General features: G+C 51.4%; 6 protein-coding genes across 6 annotated transcripts; 2 read left to right on the top strand and 4 right to left on the bottom strand.

Annotated features, from left to right (window-relative positions):
• Nucleotides 1-1,950: 1,950 nt before the first annotated feature.
• M437DRAFT_69992 (SUN-domain-containing protein) lies at nt 1,951-3,302 on the bottom strand (the record flags this gene model as incomplete). Its single annotated transcript, XM_041025389.1, has 2 exons — nt 1,951-1,995; nt 2,049-3,302. The coding sequence occupies 2 exons, from the start codon at nt 3,300-3,302 to the stop codon at nt 1,951-1,953; spliced, it is 1,299 nt and encodes a 432-aa protein (XP_040875495.1).
• Nucleotides 3,303-5,673: 2,371 nt separating this feature from the next.
• M437DRAFT_79018 (uncharacterized protein) lies at nt 5,674-7,304 on the bottom strand (the record flags this gene model as incomplete). Its single annotated transcript, XM_041027089.1, has 2 exons — nt 5,674-6,757; nt 6,814-7,304. The coding sequence occupies 2 exons, from the start codon at nt 7,302-7,304 to the stop codon at nt 5,674-5,676; spliced, it is 1,575 nt and encodes a 524-aa protein (XP_040875494.1).
• Nucleotides 7,305-7,623: 319 nt separating this feature from the next.
• M437DRAFT_69990 (uncharacterized protein) lies at nt 7,624-8,084 on the bottom strand (the record flags this gene model as incomplete). Its single annotated transcript, XM_041025388.1, has 2 exons — nt 7,624-8,027; nt 8,081-8,084. 2 exons carry the CDS (start codon nt 8,082-8,084, stop codon nt 7,624-7,626), a joined length of 408 nt encoding a protein of 135 aa, XP_040875493.1.
• Nucleotides 8,085-9,429: 1,345 nt separating this feature from the next.
• On the top strand, nt 9,430-10,314 carry M437DRAFT_88616 (uncharacterized protein; the record flags this gene model as incomplete). Its single annotated transcript, XM_041028876.1, has 3 exons — nt 9,430-9,804; nt 9,854-10,025; nt 10,175-10,314. 3 exons carry the CDS (start codon nt 9,430-9,432, stop codon nt 10,312-10,314), a joined length of 687 nt encoding a protein of 228 aa, XP_040875492.1.
• A 570-nt stretch (nt 10,315-10,884) lies between these two features.
• M437DRAFT_88615 (cytosolic Fe-S cluster assembly factor NBP35) lies at nt 10,885-11,973 on the top strand (the record flags this gene model as incomplete). Its single annotated transcript, XM_041028875.1, has 2 exons — nt 10,885-10,990; nt 11,042-11,973. 2 exons carry the CDS (start codon nt 10,885-10,887, stop codon nt 11,971-11,973), a joined length of 1,038 nt encoding a protein of 345 aa, XP_040875491.1.
• Nucleotides 11,974-12,906: 933 nt separating this feature from the next.
• Nucleotides 12,907-15,067, bottom strand: M437DRAFT_69987 (uncharacterized protein; the record flags this gene model as incomplete). Its single annotated transcript, XM_041025387.1, has 3 exons — nt 12,907-13,661; nt 13,734-14,664; nt 15,008-15,067. The coding sequence occupies 3 exons, from the start codon at nt 15,065-15,067 to the stop codon at nt 12,907-12,909; spliced, it is 1,746 nt and encodes a 581-aa protein (XP_040875490.1).
• Nucleotides 15,068-16,212: the final 1,145 nt, after the last annotated feature.

Genomic DNA, 16,212 nt, shown 5'->3' with positions numbered 1-16,212 from the left:
CATCAGCCGAAGAGCCAAACTCGAAGCGAAGAGGATCTCGTTGCGGTGTCAGTGCATTCGAAGATATCCTAATGCGGTCGAGGGCCATCCTATTGCAATTCCGGCATGAAGATCCGTTGTCGCAGATACCGCAATGTCGACATGGCCTGTTTTTCTGAAACAAACGCAAAGAGTTGGGGCGAGGATGAGATGCCGAGTTCTGACGGCGGTGCTCACTGCTTCAGCAGCTCAGCTTACCATCTGTCATCGCCGCAGCACGTCATGAAGATGGGTATCGCAAGTCCGACGGGCATCTGCCTTGAACTTTTTTTATTTTATTTTTTTGCATCTCGATCGTGTTGGTCAAGTGCGAGAAACAAGATGTGCAAGTCTGTTCTAAACAGGATGTAAAGTGCAAATTGAGTGTTTGGTTAAAAATAGGCAAACTTCTGAGCTCGTGCGGGTCTTGGCTCAGGGATCAGGAGAATCGAAAGGCAAGGTGAAACGGCCAAGATCCTTCGAGGCTTCAGAAGAACCACATCTCGAGCTCGTTCTACTACGATCAAGTACGACCAACGTGGAGACCAGGAACTCGTGATATACCGATATGTTGTGCAATTCAAGCTGTGCTCACAGTGCAACATCCATAGTGCACCAAAACAAGATCCAAGTACAATTCGCATACCTGCAGCGGACTGTAGTAGGCCGCAGGACCATGTGGACAATGCCTCAACACCCTGCACGACTTGCACGAGGCAGGATCGGATTTCCGGGTGCAGGACTTATGAGGTGACGTGAGTTTTGGCGTAATCACATGCTATGGGCAGGGCGACACAGTACTACCTGTTCCCCCCCATGTTTACTGAGGATGTGCTGTACGTCTTCGAGAGCTTCGAGAAAAATGCTAGTGCGAAAGAACATATGTGACCAGAACAGCGCACACTTCAACAACATCAGTCCTTCTGATCAGGTCTCGTGGTCTAGCGGTATGATACTCGCTTAGGGAGATGCTTCGGCGTCTTGAAAACTCTAAGCCAATTGCGAGTGGTCCCGGGTTCGATTCCCGGCGAGACCCATCTTTTGCATGCTATGCCATTGCTTTTGCCCATCAGAAACGGAAGAGAAAGAAGAGGAGGAAGGGTTGCCAAAGTGTATGTATAGATAGCTGTTTTGTTAAGTTTTGGAGTTGGTTGTTCGAAAAGTTTGGCGGGAGAGAAATGCTCGAAGCTCTTCCGAGCTGAATTACAATTTGTTTTGGAAAAGATTTGAATATGCAAACGGTCGATACAAGGATCGTAGGATCTTCCCAGGCAACGTAACGCGGTTTATCCTTGCGTTTACTGCTTTCTCTACTTGCTGTTATGGTTCAAAGCTTGGTAAATTGTCCCTTGAGCTTCTTTCACTCCATTGTTTGGGCTCTTCGTTGCTCCGTATCGCATTATAGAATTCATCAATACCGGGAGTAATATGACCATTGATCTTTAGTACCATCATCAGAAGCGTGCATGTTTGAACACTTAAAAACTTGACATTAACAAAAAGTGGTAGAAGGTACATTATATACACAAAAGAGCCCATGAGAAGTGTCATCTCTGGAAAAAGTTAATAGCAACAAAAGAGAGTGAGAAGAGAACAAAAGGTAACAATGCCAGGCGAGATGACCGAGATCTTGGCCTGGCATTGCTAAAGAATAGAAACCAACATATCTCGTCGGCCATACAAGCTACCATATATCAACAAGTGACAGGCATGCTGCAACACAAAGTCAGGGAACGATGGCAAAAATTGGTGAGTTCTGTCGGGTTGGGTTCATCAAGAGCTTCCTGGGATGGCGACGACAGATCTGGGCGGCGTCCACATGTAATAGATACAGCTTGCATGAGCACGGCTCAGCAGTCAAAAGTAAGGGGCTCCGAATCGACAGAACATAAAGGGTCCGTTTTCGCCATATACATGGTCAGAGTGGAAGCCTTAGTCGGAGAACACAAAGTAGGCGGTTCCAGAGGTCACGGAAACCTTTCACACAGTTAGTATCAAAGCACTTTTTCAACAGGAGAAACAAAACTTACGGTGCAACCAGTGGTGGAGCTGCATGAGTCGTAGTTCTTGCCACTGCAGTATTGCCCATTCTGGTATCTGCAGTATCCACTCATGTTGTCACCCTCAATGGTGATGGTGAAGTCGAGCTTTTCATCGGTAGTGGGGGCGTTTTGGAAAATTGCGAGCCATGCAGCACCGTTCGAGTAACCAACACCAAGGTTGAGAGGAGCATAGTTACCCCAAGGGTTGGAGGAAGATCCCCATTGGCAGCCGTCCTCGGCCGAGACTCCAGCAGGGTTGACATAGTACTGAGCAGACGTGGTCTTGCCAGTCCATTCGTAGTAAGTGGCATCAGGGCAAGTCAGGTTTGCGACACTGCCAGGATTGGCAGTGAGAGGCACAGTCTCACTCTCAGTACCAGGGTAATCAGTGCGGCAGACAGCAGCGCTTGAGGACATCTCATTGCGAACAAGGACAGTGACCTCGGAAGTGCCAGTAATGCAAAGAGTGTCGTGGTTAGGGTTGGTCTTGTAGAGCTTGCCATTCTTGCAGAGAAGGCCGCCGACAGACTGACCAGTCAAACCCTGAGTAGTGGGCCAGTGAGCCTTTTGGTAACCAGCAGGGCAGGCGTAAGAGCAGTACATGCCTTCGGAGCAGCAGTCGCTGCCTCCGCAGGTCGAGTGGGTCACGGTCTTGATGTTAAGCATTCCAAGGAGGGAGCTTCCGAAACCGGGCGATTGGATTCCAGTCCAGCCACCAAGACCCAGGTAGTCGAGAGAGACGGCACCGTAGTCGGAGGGGAAATCAGAGCAGTCAATCTCTCCATCGGGGAAAGAAGTGTCAAGGCCAGTGGACGAAGATGAAGCGGCTGAGGATGTTGCTGCGCTCTGGGCAGAAGAAGCAACACTGGAGCTGACCGAAACGCTGGTCGAGCTGGAAGCTGGTGCAGAGCTGGACGAGGTTGAGGTCAAGAAGGTGGTGCTGGGAGAGGCGACAGCAGAAGAGGTCGAGGGTGCAGCTGAGGATGAAGAGGCCAGGGACGGAGCGCCGTCGGCCCAGACCAGGGTACCGTTCTTGATGCCCTCGAGGACCTCGGCCTCGGAGACGATGTTTCCATTGAGCGAGTACATGATGACGGTGGGTCCAGGAACGTAGACGTCGACATTTTCGGTGGCGGTAGCGTCACGCTTCATGTGCTGGTGGTGAGCGTGGTGGTTATGGCGAGGCACAGCGGCGGCGGCCAGGCCGAAGGCGGCCGAGAGCATGACGAGCGAAGACTTCATTGTTATGGTCCAGTTAAGAATGTGAGTCGAACCTGTTGGTTGCGGTTTCTTGTCGAGGCAGGGATGCGGTGGTCGAGTTGGTGGTGCAAACGAGTGACTGTCGTAAGGTTCCAAAAGAGTGGATAGAAGCAAATGCCTCCGCTGGGTCGTTAGTGATGTCCGGGGAAAAGAGTGTCTGTCGCTATAACATGCAGATGGGCGGCGCAAAGGTCGAAGAGGAAGGAAAGGAGGATGTGGAAGGGACGACCTTCAACGAACTATGTAAAATGATCTACCCGTTGCTTGTCGCAAAGGAGGCAAGTTCGCGTGCCTGCCAAGGTAATCTCGCGCCAATGAGCCTACTTCGCATACTACTCCGCGCGTGGCGTGTGTTATTAACTGCTGCCGGAAGTCTAGAGTGTTGATATTCGCTGTCTCTTGCTTGAACCCTTCTTGCACCAGATGTCTGACCGGATCACTTGCAATTCGACATTCGAGCACTCACACTTCTAGCGACTGTCGAACTGTAAGGCAGCTGCTCTGTCAGCTCAATCAAGTCAGTCGCAGTGTGTTGGCCAGGGAAATCCTAACATGGAAGGACAACCGATATCATCAAATTTCCCCATGCGTGCTTGTTGATCCCGGCCGTTGATGGTGCCAAAGTCAATTGATCGACCGTCAACGCACAGACCCCCGTACGAATCACAGGATCCTCACTCACAATAAACCCCCCGAGCTCCTGCAGGCCCTGCAGCTTCTATGCGAACCATGCTCATCGCTTTTGACAGTCACACTGCTGCCGAGCTTGCCGCCACGCACACGGCGGGAGTCAGAAACCACGCATGTCAGGACAGCAAACCAGCCAAGTGCACTGCCATAATGGAGACTTGGCGCCCAAGGTTTGGGATATTTGTTGAGCGACCTCGAGGAATGCAAGACCTCTACAGAAGGTATGTGAGGACTACCAAAACAATTGGAATTTGGTCCTCGAAACCGTCTCTGCCGTAGAGATCGATATTCTCTTCTTTTGGACGTCGCAATCTCGTTGCAATCTCCAGACGCCCGCTGATCTTGCCGCTCGGATAAGATTAGGGGACCGATATGCACCTATCGATACCCTTATAGCAATATGCCGCAGTGTTAATGGAGATCGATGCCTCAGCCGCGTGTATGCTTGCCGGGTTGGCTCGTCTGTATCGGTCCAAACATGAATGAATGCACAAGATAGTATGCGCAGCGTTGTTGAAATGCCGGGCTTCGATCATCATCACGCATGACTCTGCTAGCGAGGGCAGGGAGCTTTTGAGCTACGCGGCCCCTTGACCTACGTTGGCAACGTAACGAAGGCGATCCCGTCGATAACGTAGCCGACACCCAAGCTTGGAACATGAGACTCGGTCGATTTCCCAACAAGCTTTGGCTGGTCTAGACTGCGAACCACGATATTCCTAGCACAGTCTTGAGCACAAATATTTTATGCTGACTGCGTCTGATGCATCGAGTGTTGGGAACACGCTCAACCTGTTGAAGAAATCACGACCCTGCTCTCTTCTCTAGTGTCCTCCCAGATGGGCGACGACGATTCTTTATGGTCGATTCTATACTCATATGAGACTATCCTCATAACTTGAGTACTTCAGTATAGCATTGAGCAGCTGTTTATAGCCATTACTATGTTTGACCAAAAAACCACAGACGAACTGCAGCAGACTCGAAATCTTGGCTTTCGGATTGCTGTTCAAGTTGAAGCCTCGAGTAAAACACATTCTGACACGAGACCAGCGTATATGAAGTAGCCAACCCCTGAAGGTCTCACATTACACACTCTAGCATATCAAAAAGCTCCACCAGATAGCCTGTGCCAAATAGACGCACACACGAAGAGCTGTTCGACTATTGCTATTTTCCTGATCAGCATTTGGATGCTTCTGGTATGACCCTGGCTCATACCTGCCAAGACACAATTTCTGCGAAGAATCTGTTGGTGTCCGAAGTGCAAAAAAAGGAGAAGAGAAACATACATGACCATCGTCTGGGGCAAGACTCGTTGATGCATACAAAAGATCAGCAAAAGAAAGACAAGATATGTGTTATCAAAAACAAAAATACATCGCCCGACCAGAGGCTCGAACTCTGAACCTTGAGATCTCTAGAATTAAAAGTCTCACGCGCTGACCAATTGTGCCAGCCGGGCAAAGATAAGATCCATCCTAACGAGAAAATACATATCTCGAGATTCAGATTAGTTTTTCGATCAGCGTGAGATCGTTGCATTCAAAGTCGCTGGCATAAATCTATAAAACAGACAAGATAAATGAGCTCATAGGTATTAATTGGAATATGTACGTGTCCAAGAAGCTACGGAGCAGGCCTGCTGCCATGGCCAGATGATTCACAAGGGCCTCGGTAGATTCAAGATGTGTTTCTCGCAGTCTTCCCAATATTTCTCTCTTTGCTCATTCAATCGACCGACGCATACCCAAGAGCAGGACTTGCGCAAGAATGGTCTGAATAACTCACTGGGGGAGCACATCTCACTCCCGGGTCCGACGTAATAATAGTCAACCCATTGCGCCCTCGGCACAAGGAACTGCTTGTTGCAAACAGAACAGTGTTGCATACCCAATTGCTTGCTTTCAATGACCTTGCTGATGGCCGTATTGACGGGTGGCGACGCGTCTTCTGGGAGGAGCGTGGACAACTGTCCAACGTACTGGGAACGAGCACAAGCGCGCGCACTCAGTTCAAAGAGAGATGGTGCTGCAGATCGTACGGATCCAGGTGGTGAGGGACGTTCGAATGAGGCGGAATAATCTGGCGCGGAATATGCGGTATACGCGCGGAATCGTGGACGCACGACCGAACCATCGATCTCGAAGAAAGTCGTGGATGATGAAGCCACATAAGTGGATTTGGACTTAGGCCCCTCAGAAGCGGTATATAATCGAGAGGCATAAAGACGATGAAGTAAAGCTTCGTGTGACGGTGCCCTCATGTCGATGTCAGGACAGCGAACACGCAAGCGATGCAATTCGCGCAAACAATCGTCGGGTCTGGAAGGAACGTTTCTGAGCATGGTCGAGGTCGGTAGGGGTAAAGGCTGTACAAAAGGATTCGGGCTTAAGGAAAGCTGAACAAGCTTGTTCTCGACTAGAGCGAGGAGCTCGAAGGGAAGGAAGGAAAGCTGGTTGCCGGCGACGTTGAGCTCATGGAGATTGCGGAGACGGCCAATCGAGGGCGAGATTTCGGTCAGGCAATTCGAGCGCAGACTGAGGACAGCCAAATTGCCCAGATTCCATAGCTCAGACGGCAGCTGCTGCAGATCGTTTTTGGAGAGGAACAACTTGATGTTGGGAGTGAGTGGAGCGAAATGGTCGACGGTGATCTTCTGGTCGTCGTTGATGGGAACAGGAAGGCGGATGAGTTGGTGGAGCGGCTTGAGGGTTTCGTTTTCGATGCAGCCGAGGTGCATGTCACTGTGAGGATTGCCGTTAGAGTGAGCGAAACAAATGCCAGTCATTCAAGCACTCACGAGAGATCAATCGAGTCCTTGCAAGCGTCGACCGAGTTAAAGACAATGCTCGCAGCGCGTTCCTGAATCGAGTCTTTCGGCTTCGTAGGAGTTTGACGCTGAGTGAGAGGAGCGCCCTTCTGCATGTATTCATTAAAAGTCAGACTCTGCATGCGACGATTGCTGCCTCCAATGCTGTCAGTCGAACTATCAGAGCCCAGCCAGACACCACTGTCGGGCTTGTGGGTGTCTCCCTTGACGCGTGCCATAGCTGGAGAATGAGCATGCTGGTACCAAGGGCCGCGCACAAATCGCTTGCGCTTGATGCCGGTGACTTCAGACTCTTCAGAGGCATCTTCGCTGAAGATTGGATCGCTGGACATGCTGCTATCGTAGTCCCATCCCGCATGCCGCTTACGCGATGGGAACGCGGCCGGCGGCAGCGGCGGTGAGCTCGGCGGCTCGTTGAAGACCTCATCCGGAAGGACCGGCGGCGACGAAGGAATAGACATGGCCGGGAACAATCTTGACGAATTGCCCGGAGAGAATAAGAGAAGAGAATAAAGTCGCGTCGCAAACCTTTGGAGAAGACGCGCCGGCGGAACCCCGCAATTCGACGGTCAAGACACCGTCATTCATAGCTTATCGCTCACTCACGTGCTGCACCTCGAGAGGGTTCAAACGGTGCCGCCCGCTTCACAAGCCACTCACTTCATGCTGCTTCTGTTCACTTCAGCTGCTGTCTTCAGTGCTATTATTCTCCCGCTATCGTCAAGATATCGCAAACACTACCATCTTTTGTTGTGAAACAGTGCTCGATATGTTGTCCCATCACTCCAAAGGCTTCTTATCCCACCACGAGTCATCGACTCGAAGTATCACTGTCCCAGTCCCAAACCCTCTTTGTCTCGCAAGGATTTCGATGTGTTGGTATTCCTCATATACGTGTCCATCGTAATCGAAGGCCCACGGCGCCTTCTCGTGCCTCCCTTCACGAGGCTCCACCATAAGCAGGATTCTGACCAGTGCCTCGTCTGATGTTCTCTCCATCAGATGCCCATACCACAACTGCCTCCTTCCCCACGTCATCTCTGGCCAACCATACTTGTCGCATTTCACAAACACCTCGCCTGTCGCGCAGATCATCTCCGCAATCTTTGCAGGTTTGTGGCAAAGACATGGTTTCCAGTACTTTTTCTCAGCACAGCGCCGACCCTTCTCCGACTGAGAGGACACTAATGTCAGTACATCTGCCAGGAAGAAGAGATACTCATGGGTGCAGCCTTACCCATATCTGAGACACTTGACTAGGTTCGATCTTGATCCGAAGATCGCACGAGTCTTCACGTGTTCTCATGTCAAGCAAGTCTGCACGATGTTGTAGAATATCAAGGCACTGCCAGTCGTCTCAGTTGATGATGGGATTTGTCGTTTGCAGCGAGTATCCAAGCCGGCCTGTTCAAGGGTTGTAACATGACACGCAGCAGACCATGGTCGGCCTTGCTACGACTCACAGGTTTCCGGTACACGAGAATCTCCAGCCTCCCATGACGACTTGCTTCTTGAATGTTCTACAGAGTATCTCGGCATTGCTTGTTATATCGATCAGCGAGAGACACTCGGCTGGAGAGTCTGTTTCCGACAAACAAGCGAATCTCGGATCATAGCTGTGCTTTTCAATCTTCTCTGTGCGTCAGAGTATGTCACTCGAGATTGGATGTTGAGACGGTCCAGACTCGAAATGGGAGCATGGACAACGGCAGTCTAAAATGTCAACTTCGGTAAGCAGGGTCTTAGCGGAGCTCCACGACAAAGCTCGGGCCTGAGACGTCAAACATGACATTGACGTTTCAGGCATCGCACTTCCTATCGATAGAGGTTGAGATATCTATCTATCATCTTTGTATACAGCTACCAGCTGAAGGTTGCAGAGTCTTTTTGTAGTTCGTGGATCAGAACACGAGGTGAGAAACAACGGTCTCATCAAGCACTTACAGTCGGCCCTTTGTCGACGCGGGATAACTCGGCATTGAAGGCAATATATCTGTGGCACAGCTAAGTAGCTAGTACAAAAATTGTTTTCTGCTGGCATATCAACACTGCGCCTTACAAGAGCACCATCCTCGAGGTAGATGTAATCGAGCGGTGCGGTCAACCATGCCGAAGACTGAGTTTTAGACTGTTGACATGTAGGTGCCTCTTGGATGCATATAACAAGCATCCAGCTTGAGACAAGTACGAACATGTGACTCTGCCTTGCATTCAAGGTCGCTCAAATCCTATCTCTTGTGCTGGTTTGCCTTTGCAGGCAGAATGATAATTGGTTGTTGTGCCTATACGATGATCAGCATGACCGGCGTCACAGTACGTCCGCGAGCAGTCATTGCATGCTATACCACCAACCTCCCCACGAAGCAGTCAATCTCGACTCCCAGCCTCCTCTTGGCTATCAATCGATCATAGAATCAAGTTCAAATTGGAGGTGCTCGCTCGTGCGAGCTTCAGATAGCCAAATCACCTACTGTGTCCTTGTCCTTTACTTCTATTGTTGACCTTGGCTTCGCTGAGACTGTGTGCTTACTCCATCTGCTGATGGGAAAAGCACGTATCAGTCGCGGTGATATTTCTTGGCTCAAAATGCATGGCAAAGTCATCGATGGCGGCTCCAGGCGCAGACCCGAACCGTATCCCACCACCAGGTCGAGGTCCAGCGAGACTAGCAAGACCGGCAAGAGTTCCGAAGACAATCGTGCCAAAGGCAGCCACAGGGGCTTCGTGGTCATCACCTTACCAGACGACAGCGAGAGTGAGCACGAGATCAACAGCGTGACAGACGATGACGAAAGCGAGTACGAGATCAACACCGTATCAGATGATAACGAAAGCGACCTCGATTACCAGCCAGACGAAGATTGTGGTCCTATTGATGATGGAGCGGGCTTGGTTGATGCTGCGAATGAGGATATCTGGCCCGAACAGTTCCCAGCCGAAGTGGACTTGATGGCAAGTACAGTCAGCAAGAATCTGACAGATGTAATCAATCGAAGCTAATGTTCAACAGAAGCTGAAGCGCTACTGCAAACAGTCGGAACCTTTTCAACTGGCAGAGGAAAGACTCACTGAGAAGCGGCGGACTCAGCTGTATGGGACGTCGTCGCTCGTTCATATCTTGGTCGCATGGAGGTACATCGATCCCAAGGAGCGTCATACGTGGTTGCCTGATGCATTTGGTCGTAAGCGGGGCAGGCCATATGAGAAGACGTGCGACAGAGTGTGGGGATCATGGTGGAGTTATGAGTACGACATGTTTACGCGGGCTATCCCTTCAGTGGAAGCGAGTAATTCGAAGTGTCCAACACCAGTGACGCTGAATTTCCCCAAGCGTCGTTATCGACACCCGAGGCCAGGTGGGAGTTCAGATGCCTCGAGCAGTCCAGGTGCATCGAGCAGTCCATGTGCATCGAGCAGTCCATGTGCATCGAGCAGTCCATGTGCATCGAGCAGTTCAACGGCAACAAGTAATTCACCGGCAACGAGCAGTGCGGTTCCATCAAGCAGGCCAATTCCCGGTCGCAGACCGAGACTCACGACGTCTCAGTTGATCGATGTAGGGCTTTCGCACCCTGATCCAGTGAAGAATCGGCTGTCCAAGGATCTCAAAACTTCATTGCTGGTTGGGTTCGGTGAAGTCCATCTCGAGACGCTTAGCAAAGAGGGAGAGAAGCAGCTACGCATGGATAGTGTAGAGGCACTGCGCGTATCAAGGATGAGAAAGACAAGGTTCTTGTCGGACTCGAGATGGCATTGAAAAAGCTGCTGAACAGTAAGAGTATCTACTAGTAGGACGGTGTGTAGCAGGGAATAAAAGTTGTGGAATTTCTCTTCGACTCGATTGCCAATGTGAAGTGTTTCGGAGGTTTGTGACAAGAAGGCGTGTCGGAGGAGTCAAAGGCGGGCTGGCGTCATGCTTGGCCGATGGCGGGGGCGGGCATTGGTCAGCAGCAGAAAGAGCGGAAGCAACCAAGTCATTGCCATCTTTTACTGATCAAGTCGCATATTCTTGACTGGTCAAAGTCGCACAACACGTAGAAGATGGATGCCCGTGTCGATTCAAGGGCCGCTTCGGTCGAGGAGAACGACAGTACCGACATCAACGCTCCGCTCAAGGCCGCCCCGAAACTGGTTGCGCCCGAACCTGGTATTTCTGATCCGCCGTCTGTCGCCTACTGTGGCTAACGATCTGTCATAGAACACTGTCCCGGTCCCGAATCGCAGAGTGCAGGCAAAGGTGATGCCTGCGCCGGCTGTCCGAACCAGCAGATTTGCGCCACCGCCCCCAAAGGCCCCGATCCCGATATCCCTCTCATCACCGCCCGTCTCGCCTCTGTCAAGCACAAGATTCTCGTCCTCAGCGGTAAAGGTGGTGTCGGCAAATCTACCTTCACAACTATGCTAGGACATGCATTTGCTGCAAACCCTGACGCCCAAGTTGGAATTATGGACACCGACATTTGTGGTCCCAGTATACCCAAGATGATGGGCGTAGAGCAAGAGACGATTCATGTGAGCAACGCTGGATGGAGCCCGGTCTGGGTTACCGAAAACTTGGGAGTTATGAGTGTCCAATTCATGCTGCCAAACCGCGACGACGCTGTCATCTGGCGCGGTCCCAAGAAGAACGGCCTCATCAAACAGTTCCTCAAGGATGTAGAGTGGGGCGAGTTGGACTACCTCGTTGTTGACACCCCTCCTGGTACTAGTGATGAGCATCTCAGTGTCAACAGCTTCCTCAAAGAGTCTGGTGTCGACGGTGCTGTTGTTGTCACAACTCCGCAAGAAGTCAGTCTCCTGGATGTACGAAAGGAAATCGACTTCTGCCGCAAGGCTGGAATCAAGGTGCTCGGCATTGTGGAGAACATGTCAGGCTTTGTCTGTCCCAAGTGCACCCACGAGAGCCAGATCTTCAAGGCTACTACCGGTGGTGCTAGAGGCTTGGCTAAGGACATGTCCATTCCCTTCCTCGGTGCAGTCCCTCTTGACCCTCGCATTGGTATGGCTTGCGACTTTGGCGAGAGCTTCTTTGACAACTTCCCCGACAGTCCAGCATGCAATGCTCTTCGTCACGTCGTTCGCAGAGTTGGCGAGGAGATGGGCGTCGACACTTCGTACAACGAGGACTGAATCTCATGAATTCGGTCAAGCAACAAAACATTGCTTCTCTGAATTCACGATTCACCATACTGCCTACAATGCCAAAGATGCATCATGCCGATGCGCACGCCATTTCTGCGGGCTGTGTTCTGCGTCAGTGACTGAGCACTATGTCGCCCATCACAGCTCGCCCGCTCCGATTTAGTCGCCCCTACTGACTGACTGGCATTCGCTAGCCCAACAGGCGTCAATGTGGAGAAGCAGGTCACGCAGTCGGCCGCAAGCGAGATACAATTGCGGCGTGACGGCGGAAACGTGAGGATCAGAGTCATATATGACTCGTCAAAGCGGCAACAATCGTTGAATCAGATTAGAAAGCCATATATCGGATCAACGCGCCCTGTGACTCTCCCGTTGTTGGAGCGCAACCGCAAAGATTCAAGTGGGCTAGACAAAAGGCAATGCTGAACGCATAGACAGTAGCCAGACATCGCAAATATAGACTGTTCTTCTACGAAACGACGAAATCTCGGTCTGTCCCAAGAGCCATTGGCAAACCCTTTGGAAGTGATTAGCTGCAAAAACAACTGAGTGACTTGGACAGTCCTATCCGGTTCTCAAATGAAAACTTTGTCACAAGCGACTATCAGCGACAGCAGCTTTGGAACACAGCGATTATTCTAGTATTTTGTTCGCATCATGATCTCTCAAAGAATTCTCTCAAAGAGTGGGAGGCCAGTACTGGCATTGCGCATTGTGTGAGTAGCTATTGCATAGTATCAAGCCATCTTCTGTACAGCTCTCTGAACACCACGTTCTTCGCTCCTTTGTAGCCACTTGTCTGTGGCTAGACGTCCGAACACAGTAGAAACCCTCAAGAAAACCCTCAACAGCGAAACATGTCCCAGCAAGCAGCTCATCCACTCCATCTTGGTCTTCAGCATACTTTCTGATCTTCACCACCTAATCCACATCAATCGGGTCATACCACGATCCCACTGACTCTCGTTTCCTGGGCTTTTTCTTCTTCTTAGGCAACTCTCTGAGCTGCATAGCAGGTTCTTCAACCTTCACAACAGGATCGACTGACTCTTGAACCCTTGCCTTCTTCTGCCTTGGAATCAGGCTGAGCTGCGCATCGCTGGCAGATGGCTCAACCTTCACATCAGGATCGTCTGCCTTACGCTTCCCGGCGCGCGCTTCAGCCCTCTGTTTCGAGCATAATCTGTCTGGGCGATGACAACTCCCGCATCCACATCCACATTGCAAACACTCTTTGCCCTTCTGACGATGCTTGCAAGCTTCACTCTCGTCGTCGGACGTCTCAGCCGATCTCGTGCTGGCTGCAGTCCCTGGCATAGTTGATGTAGTTGCGTCCCTCGTTCTGGCTCTTAGTGGTGTTTCGACTCGTGTTGCGGCAATATCTGGTAGCGGCGTCGTCTTCTTCCTGGGCTCCAATGATTCTGTGGCGGAAGAAGTAACTCTCTCGCCAGGACCGCTGCTGGATAGCTGTGATTCTGGTGATGGTTTGGAGGAGGGACACACACCTCCGTGTCTCTTCCCACATGTTGTGCAGACTTTACAAGGGCCGACATGCCATGTATTGCATCTTGTACACTCACGACAATCCGCCCAATGCCACGAGTTGCACTTCTCGCAGTAACGACAATCACCACCCCGGTGCCACTTAGAGCAGACACCGCAGAGATGGCAGGGATCTGAGTGTCTCTTGCCGCAGTTGCCGCAGAAAGGGATACAATCGCCAGCGTGCTTCCTGGTGCATGACTTACATACTTGGCTTTCATTTATAGAATGAGTTTGCGATGCAGCTGGCGTAGAGGCAGCTACAGAGCTTGATGCAGATCTCACCGGCTGCTTTCCTGCTGCTTTCGAAAGTTGTAGGGCCACAGGTTCCTGCGCTGAAGTCGAAGGCAGGTCCTTGTAGGTGGAATACAAACGAGGCGTACCAAGTTCGGCTGAGGCCATCCCCTTCTTGCCATCAAGTGGCCCTGGAGTCTTAGTACCCTCTTTGCTCGGAGATCTGATATTGGTGGTAGGCTTGGCGGATTGGCGAGGGCCATATGAAGACGGGCCAGGAGTTGGCGAGTATGGCGATTTGGCCTGTCCAGCTTCATGTTGTGAAGGCGTTCCGCTGTATCGATTTGATTCAGGAGAAAGGTGTGCACGTTCCGGATTATCGAAAGTCCGAGCGGACGACTGATCCCGAGCTGCAGCATTGAGGGGGCCGGTGCTGTCGACAAGAGGTCTCCGCGATGGATGTACCAGTTCAGGAGGGTCCCATGAACTCGAAACAGATGACGAAGTAGTGCTAGATGCGCGGAAGTCTGCAAATCTTTGTGGCTGCATTGATGATGGTCGGGATGACGGACCAAGAGGCGCATCTCCACAAGGCACCGGGCATTTTCGAAAGTTTCGAAACGGGCCCTTTGGACTGTCTGGGTGTATGCGAGGGAATCGAGGTGCTTGAGAAGGAATGTTGTTTCTGGGTCCACGAGGAGCGTTGGGCGGTGGCTCTGCTTTGATTGACTTTGTTGTAGCAGGTCCCGAGCGACGATTGCCTTGCGGTGGATCTGTGTGCTGAAAAGCGCCGACGACAGAAGTTGTCGCTGTTGCTGGTGGCCATACAATCGTTTGGGATGAATTACGAGCGAGATGTCGACGAGACGTAGGAGAACTGACCCATTCAAACTCTGCGTATGGCTTGAGCTCAGAGTTGAAGGCTGCTGTTATTAGCGGAATTCTTATGAAAGCGCGGCCTGGCAAGGAAGAGGGTGTTACCATATGGAGCATAGAACCAACAGCGTTTGTAGTAGTACTTCCAGATGGCTCGTAATTGAGCATCTGTGTGCCTGTCCTTGGCCGGCCAGATGATAATGCGAACCTCGGGTTGTCGGAGTTTGGTGTTTTTCTTGCCCAGGACCTCGAGGGCAGGTTGAGGATTTCATCTCTTCCATTCCTCCAGAGACTCCACCCTTTTGATGCTCACGGCAGTCTATAACGATCAGCTTCGATGCGCACCAGCTGCAGGCCAAGAGGGACATACCTCTTCCGTCGGGCTCTCATAACCTTCGGCTATGCGTTGCCAAGGAGGCACTTGATCCATGACTTGACACAGGGAACTGGCGAATACGAAGTCGAGGTAATGGTTGCGGATTGGCGAAGAACCTGTGTTGAATGTAGAATGGGTAAGCGTAGAATGAGGAGCGTTTCAGGCGCGGAGAAGACTTGCGGCAGGCGCAGAGACGGAAATTTGGAAGCGCTGCGGCTTCTCGAAAGACGAGGGAAGTAAAGTGTTCGCAAAACGATGAGCGAGCGAGTGACTGTACCTACCTACTTATGGGAGCGTCATTCTGGAGCATCGGGCAGTTGCATCGCGTTCTACCCAGCCAGCGCGTCAATCTCGTGGCAGGGGATTAATTACTATGGCCTGGGCTCATGGAGGTCCCTCCATTTTGCACATGCATCGTCGCCCTGACTACCACTGTGCTAATACATACACAAACCGAAGCATGAAAGTTGTACCACACTGCGTGGCCATCCTTATACCGAGAGGATATTTATCTGAATTCAAATACTTTCCCCTTCCTAGCAGTGGTTTCTTTCGCAGTGGACATTCGCTGGGATGTATGAAAGTAGTCTCTTTGTTCTCATGCGTACGCTTTCTGCCACTGCTGGCGCTCGATGGGCAAGTCTTTGCAATCTTTCTCGACTCTTGCGGGGCGACCTTCGTATCAAGCAGTAGATGGAGAAGAACGAGCAGGTTTGCTATGCTGTGATGGATTTGTGTTAGCCTGCACCTAAACTTCATTACTACCGGGCTCCATCCCCGATCTGGATGCTCTGGCAATATCTTGGCAGTGTTTCCTCTCGAAATCGTCATCTCCATCAGAGTTCCAAGAACACTGAGGACTGATATCGTTTGGACTGGCGGCCGTAGTCGAGCCGTCAAAGCGTCTAGGTGTGCGATCTTGTTCTGTAAGAGATCCTGCAAGCTGGGGAATGGCTAGCCGAACGTCGCGTCTCCAGCGAACAAACAACAGCAATTGCAACCGCTCAGGCTTGTTCTCTGATACGAGCCAAGTCTGTGGTATGTCATCGCCTGTAGCAGGCGGTGTGTTCTGACTCTCCACCATGGGCGGGACCATCAGCATTGGAAGAGGGCCGTGACAGGGCACGGTCTCGATCGCTGAGAGCCTGCCTCGCTGCTGCTGTGATTTGAGGTGTCGTGTCATACAATAGCGTTCATTC

Source organism: Aureobasidium melanogenum (genome assembly GCF_000721775.1).
Source record: "Aureobasidium melanogenum CBS 110374 unplaced genomic scaffold scaffold_32, whole genome shotgun sequence".
NCBI lineage: Eukaryota > Fungi > Ascomycota > Dothideomycetes > Dothideales > Saccotheciaceae > Aureobasidium > Aureobasidium melanogenum.
The sequence above is the reverse complement of the archived record's forward strand: the minus strand, read 5'-3'. Positions and strand labels throughout refer to the sequence as shown.